Here is a 9,389-nt window from a genome sequence, read left to right on the forward strand (position 1 = left end):
TGTGCGTGTGCGCGCGCGCGCTGTTCCGTTTACTCGGATCGATTGGCGTTAGTAATTAAGTTTATTGCAATAGGCCGCAGTGCCCGGTTCGAGTGCCGCTCCGGTCGCTGTGTGCCTTTACAGCCATTTCTGTTCTTTCTTATTTTTCTGTCCATAATGATTAAATACAGTAAAAAAAAAAAAAAAAAAAACACGGGGAAGTGAACACACAGGACTGACAGCAGGAGGAAAATTATTTTTGAACTAAATCCGAGTTACAGTTAATCCAACATGTTACTGGAACCCGTTTTCTCAACATTTTTCACTTGTCAGTTACTCAGTAACAGAGTTAATTACCGCAATTAATCACTCCTTCCTTTAGTCCTTTGAAGGGCAGTGAAAATCAAAGACCGATTAATGTTCGTCACACTTCAAAGTACAAATGTATCCTTTTGTATTTGATCTTGCATCAGTCATGTGACATGATAAGTGTTTTACTGGAGCGCAGGGCAGTGCAGTACAGTACTGGGGTACAGTGGGTTCATCACTCGGGAGCATCTAGAACAAACATCCTGCTGTGAACACAGAGGCTCTAGTCTCTCTTCAAGGGAAGATAGAAACAGTTTCAGTCAAACAAAATATGTTGTCCCACGTGGAAATTACTCTTATTGGGTGTTTTAATTGCTTTTATCGGAGACTGTAGTCCATTTTTACCCTTACCCATCATGGTAATTGGCCCAACGGGACCGTGGTACAGCGTCACTGCGCTGCAGCACATGCTTTGTACAAAAACCCTATTATTTACCCATCTATGTGTGTATATAAATGATGAGTTTGTTTCCAGAAGGTTCCCCTGAAAAATAGTGTAAAATATTAAGGCACCACAGTGAGGAACACAGCGACAGGGAGGTGGGAGGAGCCACCGTGTCTGGTCCGAATCGGAAGTGGTCCTGTCCTCAGCCTCCAGGGGTCCGACACGCTGCAGGGACCGTCTTAGACGGGGCGGAGTCTCTGCAGCAATGACACCTGCTGGGGGTGGAGTTTTAGTGGTGATGTCACTCCATGTGGGTGGGGTCTTGGTGGCGATGACTCTCAAAGGGCCACGGTCCTGATGATGCCACATGCGGACCCCACCCCACTCACGCACTCGGAGATCTCTACTGTGCTGCCGCAGCACGACCAATGGGCCCTTCCTGGGTGCCCTGGGTGACTGTGACCACACCCCTGGTACCCACCTGGGGACAAACACACACACAGAGGCTGAACAGAAACTTCTCCGTGTCGCCCAGAAGTTCCACTGACAGTAAGCCCCTCCCCCAGGACCTACCTGGCATCGACCCCCCGCAGGCACAGCGGGCCTCCTTGGCACCCCCGCTGGAGCAGAAGGAGCAGCAGTGGAACACACCATGGTGCTTCTGGAACTTCCTATTGACCGCGAGGACGAAGGGTGAGCCCTGACACACACACACACACACACACACACACACACACACACACACACAGAGCATCAGGACAAGAAGCACATTAAAGTGTGCCCAGTGCAGTAAAACACACTGCACTGGGCACACTTTATTTTACAATGACCTTTGACCTTTCATCATTACCTTGATGTGCTGGGCCCTCACACACACCCACACTGAATACAATCCAGGCTCCGAGGGTGTGTAGGACACCCTGTAGGAGCCGTCGCCGTTATCCACCACCGTGGCCTCCGCTGTGCTGGGGGCGGAAGTGGGAGGAGCTTAGGGATGAGTCTTCACACACTGTTTGCACAACACACTGACTGACATCGTGTGTATGTCCCATCACCCCACCCCCAACCCGGACCCACCAGTCCCTGCGGTCCCTGTGGACGATGCTGACGAGTACGGCGTCCCCCCCCCTGCCCATGGGCTCCCCAGTCGTGTCCCTGCAGAGCAGCGTGAAATGTCCCTGCTGCCCCTCCCGGCCCCGCTGCGCACCTGGTGGGGGGAACAGGAAGGTCACGGAGGTCAGGGCTCCACAAAACCACACTGCCCCACCTTCCTCAACTCGGTCTTAACAGTAAAGTCTCTCTCACACACACACCCCATTCTGTAGGGCAGCCATCTGAATTGCCCTGCTCACTTTCAAGATGTCCACTGGGGGTGTGTCAGAGGTCAGCTCTTCATTCTCAGTGTCCCAGTGTGTAGAGATCAATGGTGACACTGAATACCGCCGATCCCCCCCCCAACCCTGTGGACTCGGGCCCGAGATGTTTAAACGGCAAGGGATAACTAATCAGTTTCCGCTGACAAAACCTCTACCTGCTGTCACATGAATGTTCATATGAACAATCAGCAACCACATCATGCAGTGTGAACCCACGATGCATTGCAGCTTGAATCCCGAGCTCGGTGGATGGGACGAGCTGCACTGCAGCTGGTGGACAGCAGGTGGCGCTCACCTTCTCCTTGAAGGACGCACTTGCTGGGATCCACAACCTTGGCCTGGATGACCCCCACCATGGGGAAGCCCCCCACCTGTCCTGCACTTTCCTGGGGGAGGAAGTAGATGGTGCTGCTGTCCGCCGCCACAGGCGGGGGGTCGAACCTGGGGCTGCCGTCCACCAACCCCTCCAGCCGCCGTACCGCGACCGCCTTGGCGCTGAGCACGGCCACCTCGGACCCAGCGGTCAGCAGGCGCTCGGCAAAGTCCGCGCCCCCCCGCACGTCGGCCAGCGTCTGCCTCAGCTGCGCCCTCTGCAGGTGGAGCAGGTTGCGGCGGTGCAGACACACGTCTTCTAGGCGCTGCAGGAGGGCGCCGCAGTGCTGCTCCACGGCGACGGCGTAGTCCCGCGCAAACGCCCGCACCTCCTGCGCCACCTCGTCGGCCCGTGCCCGCAGCGCATTCTGGGAGCTCTCCACCAGCCGCAGCGCCCCCTCCAGGTGGGCCAGGCGGGGCCGTATGTCCTCGAGCAGCCGGCGGATGTGCTGGGCGTGGCGGTCAGCAGCATCGTGGGCGGGGATGCACCGGTGCCCCCTGTGGGCGGTCGAGGAGCACTCACCGCACATGGCCGCGTCGCACGGCTCGCAGTAGAGCTGCAGGCGCAGCCCGGGGTGCAGGGGGCAGAGAGTCGGGCGCGAGAGCCGCCCTTGGGCCCTCAGGTCCAGCAGCAGCTCCACGCTGTGAGCCGACGTCCGCTTCTGCCTCCTGGGGGGGCAGCAAGGGGTGTCAGCAAGAGGCGGTCTGTTCGAACCCTGGAGAGGCGCGTGCTCTCGAACCCGGAGCAGCACTTAACCAGTTTCTTTTCAGTCAGTGTCTTACTTTTGGTGCTGACCGCTGCTGAAAGCTTATTATTTTTCCACTGACAAAAAAGTGAAAAACACTGACTTCAATTTAAATGGTAAAGTAAAACTATTTAAACGTGAAGAAACGCAACTCCTCAGCCACACATCATGTCCTGTAGGGGGCGCCCTCACCTGTGCGCCTGGCTGCAGAAGGTGCACAGGTTCGTGCTGCACACCTGGCAGCGGTACTGCGCGCCGCCCTCCCCGCACAGGTCGCAGGCCAGGCGCAGCCCCGCCCCCGGCTCGGACCCTGGACCGTCCTCCCACCCCAGGCTGAGGCTCTCCAGGAAGACGCGGTCGAGCGCCAGGTGGTCGGGCGGCAGCTCCTCGACCCCCCCGGGGGGGCAGCTCCACCTGGGCATCGCACTGCGGACACAGGACGGAGACGGAGCCCGCGTTCGGACCCGGAGCCGGAGCGGGGTCGCGGAAAGGCTCGAGACGCCGCGCGCAGTCCGCGCACACGCTGTGCAGACAGGGTAAGATGCGGGGGTCGCGGAAGCGCTGCGCGCACACTGGACAGAGCGCGCAGGGCTCGGCTCCGCTGGGCTCGCACCCGGGATCGGAGGTGGCGTCGGGCTCCGAGGACGGGGAGCGCGCGCGGCTCTGCGACATTGCAATTACCCTCAATTTAATTCAAATCACTGCGCGTGCGAACGACCGAAACCCAGATCAAAGCCGCCGCTCCGAAAGGAATTCCGAACGGATCTCGAGTAACTTTCCTTGTCGGAAACTCCAAGCGTCCAATCAGCGAGCGGGAATGCAGTAAGGGGCGTAACCTAATTCTTTGGCTCCAATCGATGAACGGGAACATGATGAAGGATTGCATTTACTCCCCGCGTCCAATCAGGGAACAGGAATACTTAAATGGGCGAGGCCTATTCCTTCGACCAATCAGAGAGTTCGTATACAGCAGTAGGCGGAGCTTTTCAAGCGCGGCGCTCTTGGTGAAGTACTGGAACTTTCCACAGTGATTGGAGCGCATCTGACTGTGTGGGACTTTATTCAATTGTTTTTCTTATTTTTTACTAGTCACACAACCGTAACAGAAATATCATAAAAGATTGGAAACAAATTAAATTAGTTTTCATTATTTTTCCGGTTGATTTGAAAAGATAATACATATTAAAATGACCCCAAATTCTCTCATATATGAAGAATCCATAGAAAGCCATATAAAAATTGCACCACTGTATACATTACTGCTTTAAGTTTCCAGAGTTATGTAAATATATCTGTATATGCACAGCACTCTTCAAGAGTTCACTGAGCTACCAGGCATCCTTAACCACATCATTACCCATAATCCTCAGTGGACAGGATGGCAGAGCGCCTGACAGATCTGGACACGTTGAATGCTGTCATTTCGGAAAGCACAAGGTTGACTCTTCATCACTGACACACTCCGATGGAGGACTGTCATGCCATGCAGAACACACACACAGTGGCAGAATACATCCTCTAGAGAAGAAGTTTGTTACAGCTCTGGACGTGGTGTGTGTTAGTGTGTCCAGCTCTGGTTGGAGTGTGTGTTACTGTGTGTGTCACTGTGTTCAGCAGAGCAGCCAGCCCAGCAGCAGTGGGACGAGAACGAGCGCTTGCCCAGGAATCATCGCAGACGAGGCGCTGCTGAAGCTGAACAAAGTATTTGTAAAAATGTCTGTGCCTGCAGACAAAAGGAAGGAAAATGTTTCAGGTGTTTTTTCCTTCATCTTATATAAATATACAATCGATCACCTATAAAGTAATTTCCAGACCTCTTGAAGAGGAACAGTTATGGGTTACCTCATGAACAGCTAAATCCCCCCTAGAGAGTAAACCAGTGCAATACACAACGTTATTTATATTTATAACTATTTATCACATCATATCTCTTACTCACACTCCCTTGCATTTGTATAGAACATACCTGTACATACAATGTCTAGTGACTGTTTTGTATATTGGGTACTTTATATATTTTTATCCTTCATTCACATATTCTATCTTCTCATCTGTCTTGTCACTGTCATTCTGTCTGTGCTGTGGAAGTTTCTGTCACCAAGACAAATTCCTTGTATGTGTAAACATACTTGGCAATAAAACTCGTTCTGATTCTGATTATTTTGTTCAGTGTTACTTTGTTCAATTAACTCCTCTGTCAGTATTTGAGCATCAGCGTTGTTGCCATGGCAACGGGCTCATCTGCCTGGGACGGACCCCGGCTTGTTTACCTTCGACAGTTGCCTGGGTCACAGAGCGCACCAGGCTGTTCTGGATGGTACAGATGTAGATACTGTCCAGCTGCAGCGGGTCGCTCAAGGTCGTCACCACGCGGAATATCCCCATCGAATTGTTGGAGAGGCTCGTGGTCGCGTTCAGGGTGCTGCCATTACGGTTTGACCAGGTCACGTTGGGCTCGGGGAACCACTTTTGCGCCACCGCGGTCAGGGTGCCGTTCGTCTCGGAGAAACTCGGGGCAGAAAACGCTGGAATAAAATGAGGCTTCCTGTGTGATGTCAGGTTGGCCACCAGCTTTGCAGTCATTAATATGCAATATTCATACCACTACTCATTAATAAATTGTCTAAATAAAAAATGACCTCCATTGTCAGAATGGACAAAATATTGGAAACGGAGAATGAAAAGGCAAAACGGCTGAAGACCAGTTACAGAGGAAAGCGACACTCAGCTCTGCAATAAGAACATGTCCAAACCATTAGGAGACATATTTATCACATTTCCAGAGAACACTAACAGGCCTCAGTGGGGTGGAATGAGCTCCCCGTGTCCCTCAGAGCTGCTGAATCCCTTCTAGAGTGAAGAAGGGTCTCAAACCCATCTCTCCAAGAGGCACTTCTCTCCTGATCTCCTGGCGGCTCCATCAATGAGTCCAACACCATCTGCTATGATTATCTATGTATTTGCTATTTACTGGAGGGATGTGAACCAGCAACATGATGGTGTCAGACACACAAGCTGTGTGCATAATCTGGTGTCTGTGTCTAAAGCTCTTTGTCTGTTGTTGATGTACTTTTGTTCACTTTCAGATGTTACTCTGGAGAAAAGAGTCCAATGAATTAATTTCAGTGTTGCTCTGTAGCACTTGAGTAGCTGCAGTGTAAATACTAACAGACACAAATCAACGTGTAGCACAAGTTGTAGGAAAAGTCTGGCAGCTTCTAGTAGAAACAAAACGAAAACGCACCTCAGGACAACAAACTAAAAACCATCTCAATAACGTAAAAAATATCTCCTCCAGAAATATCCATCGGCTCCAATGGCCGCACCTGGCGCTCGTGCCCCGGGGGCCTGTCACTCCGGAAGGTGGGGGTGTGGGCTCAGCAGTGACAAACTCACTAGGTGTGTTTATGGTAAACACGAGCCGTACTGCGGTATTCAGGACACCTGGGAGCGTTGGAGGAGTAACATTCTCTTTGGTATCGATCTGCTGATTTATGAGGCACAGAAGCTCCGGGTCCCAGCGGTGGACGCTTTCATGGTCGTTAGATTGACAGCGATCAAACAGCCTTATTTGTCTAGTCGAAACGGTTTAACTTCTCCAGTGTACCGGTCTGGGCAGAGAACACGCACGCACGCACGCACGCACGCACAAGGCTCTTACCAGCAACTCGGAGGTTAACGGTCACGGTGCCCTGGCTGCTGGGGGCGACCACGCTACAGCGGTATGTGCCGGCATCCTCCGTTATGACGCTTCGCAGCAGCAGGGAGGCGTTGCCGTTGGCGACGGCATCCGGGAACACCTGGGCCATGTCTTTGAACAGCGGATTCTGGTCCTGCAGCTGGGGGGCGCGGTTCTCGTAGAGGTACACGACCCCGGGGAGGCCGTCCTTCGTCCAGGTCACGGAGGCGTCGGCTGCCTTCTTCCCGTTGGCGGGAGACGGGTCGAATTCGCAGTCGAGCAGCACGTCGTTGCCGAGGTTCCCCACAGGGAACGGCTCTCCGGTCTGCACAGTGGAGACCTGCCTGGCTGAAGAACACACTCTTGGGGGGGAGGGTCTTTCAGAGGGGGTCCAACACACACCTGCACGGTGAACTGTGTGAGTAGCTGGAAATCAGGTTCAACCAGAAGGGGTCTGTTGCTCCTCATAGTTTACACCGTTGTACACTGGTGCAGACTCAGAGTGTTACTGCGATACTGTGATACCTTGATGAGTCAAGTGAATAAATAACTCTTCATTCATTCATTCATTCATTCATTCTCTCAATAACTGCCTGACCAGCACAGGGTCAGGGTGGTCAGGAACCTATACAGGAGACACAGGTGTGAGACAAGGTTCACCTTGGACCCAACAACAATCCATCACAGGCTGTAAATTACACACCTAAGCGTAAGAGGGGCACAGGGGGTGACGGGGTTGCACTCAGAAAGTCGAGGTTCAAATCCCACCCCCTGCCGTAATGCCCTTGATCAGGAGACTGACACTGAACCGATACAGTAAAAATTACCCAGCTCTATAAATGCATAAATCAGTGTGTGTGTGGTGTGTAACACGAATTACACTTAATGTTCCTTTAACGCGATGCCATCCTCGCAGACAAAATCGAATAATTGGATGATGTCATCAGTCTGATCGTCTCCCAAGTCCACGAGTCTCGGTGCTCCGAACGAGCTCCTTACGCGCAAATGCGACGCACAGGAGGATGATGATCAGCGCTGCCACGATGAAAATGAGGATGATGATGCTGCAAAATAAGAGCATGTACTTAACAAAAAACGCAAACAAACTAACGCTGATAAATAAATATGTCCGAATGTGACCTTTAACCTCTAAACCGCACTAACGCGCCAAGGAGCTGGACACGAGTGAATGTGCGTACAGTACAGGGACATGGGGACAGAAGGACAAGTTGTCTGAAATGATCATTGCTGTGAAAGTACGGTAAAAGTAGGAGAAGTTGTACGGCACCTCCAGAAGATCACCTGCCCAACGGAAGCCATGGCTCTGCGTCGCTGTCCCCTGTCCTTCGGCTCTGTGCGCGTCCCACGCTGTGTGATGCTCGCCTTGCTGACTGCCTACCATATGTCTTTAGTGCGTGTCCCCTGTCCTCTGATTCTGAGCCGTGTGTGTGTCCGGCGTCCACCGGCTCTCAGCCTGCTTGCTTTGTATCCCGTGGCGTTTCCTGGCTCCTGCTGATCTCCCCAGCCGTCTCTCCTTTGGCCGTGGACGCTCCTCCTGTGTCAATATTGTCTCTCCTTAGGGCGCGGTCCCACACCGCACTTAGAGCGCTGCGGGATCCGCTGAGCACGGGTGCGAATGTTCTTCTGGGTTTTGTGTCTTGGAGGTCAACGCTGTGCTTTCAGGAGACTAAACATCACTTTCACGTGTGAGCTGTATGTTACCGAGCTCACTGCTGTGTCATATTGTGGTACAAAACACGAATTGTCACTGCTGTAGGACATGCTGTATGTACACGTAAACTATATATTCGTAACTGTATATCTCAGGATGAAGAACAGGCCTTGACAAATTTTTACACGTACACCTTTAGGTTAACGTTTGGACAACTCGGAACGGAACTCTGTATGCAACTCAAATAGTTTGTAAGTCCAACTGCAATGTCACAATCAATGACTCAATGAATAACGCAGCTTAATTCCAGATTTATCCATAGTTTAGGAAGAAACTCCCGATAAAGTTATAATGAATTAAACATTTTCTGTAGGACTTATTTATGCAAGTTGTCTTCATCATCAGCTCATGAAACGCATTGTCTTAGCGTTCCTCTATACTAGAAAGGCTCAAAATGAAACAGGGAACACCGTAGATGAAACATCCGCACGTCACATTGCTTTAAATTTCTCACTTTTTTCCAAATTGAAACCGTATTAAAAAAGGTCTATTTTAAAATGACAAAAAATGTAAAAAGTGGCATAGGAAAGTGGTGCAGGATTGAGTGGGGAGAACACATTGAAAGGTGTTTCACCTTAAATACGGACCGCGTGTCTCATTTGCAGATCGGAGAACAGAACAGAAACGCCTACACGTGCGAGACCGATTCAGCACACAAATATGTGCAACATTTGTCAGCATCTGATCACTTGCAGTGTGAAACAAAAAAGGCTTAATAATCGTCACGCCCCCGGGAACGAGCAGAGCGGCA

The 9,389-nt window shown here is 51.7% G+C and overlaps 2 protein-coding genes across 4 annotated transcripts; both read right to left on the reverse strand.

The window, feature by feature from the left end:
• Nucleotides 1–197: 197 nt before the first annotated feature.
• Nucleotides 198–4,018, reverse strand: LOC108926854 (tripartite motif-containing protein 45-like). Its single transcript, XM_029257924.1, is given in 7 exon segments — nucleotides 198–1,214; nucleotides 1,307–1,433; nucleotides 1,584–1,698; nucleotides 1,811–1,940; nucleotides 2,405–3,150; nucleotides 3,420–3,631; nucleotides 3,633–4,018. Coding segments are annotated over 7 exon segments (1,740 nt in total). The 5' UTR covers nucleotides 3,900–4,018; the 3' UTR covers nucleotides 198–1,071.
• A 584-nt stretch (nucleotides 4,019–4,602) lies between these two features.
• LOC108926893 (V-set domain-containing T-cell activation inhibitor 1-like) lies at nucleotides 4,603–8,733 on the reverse strand. Of its 3 annotated transcripts, none has more exons than XM_018739875.2 (5): nucleotides 8,195–8,733; nucleotides 7,906–7,970; nucleotides 6,889–7,250; nucleotides 5,498–5,752; nucleotides 4,603–4,950 (listed from the first exon to the last, which is right to left on the reverse strand). In XM_018739875.2, exons 1-5 carry the CDS (start codon nucleotides 8,306–8,308, stop codon nucleotides 4,838–4,840), a joined length of 909 nt encoding a protein of 302 aa, XP_018595391.2. In that variant the 5' UTR covers nucleotides 8,309–8,733; the 3' UTR covers nucleotides 4,603–4,837. The 3 variants fall into 3 exon arrangements, with proteins under 3 accessions (XP_018595391.2, XP_018595393.2, XP_018595392.2); XM_018739877.2 differs by having other exon boundaries at nucleotides 8,209–8,273; XM_018739876.2 differs by having other exon boundaries at nucleotides 6,889–7,254; nucleotides 8,195–8,273.
• Nucleotides 8,734–9,389: the final 656 nt, after the last annotated feature.

The sequence above is a fragment of the Scleropages formosus genome, chromosome 14 (assembly GCF_900964775.1).
Source record: "Scleropages formosus chromosome 14, fSclFor1.1, whole genome shotgun sequence".
Taxonomy (NCBI): Eukaryota; Metazoa; Chordata; class Actinopteri; order Osteoglossiformes; family Osteoglossidae; genus Scleropages; species Scleropages formosus.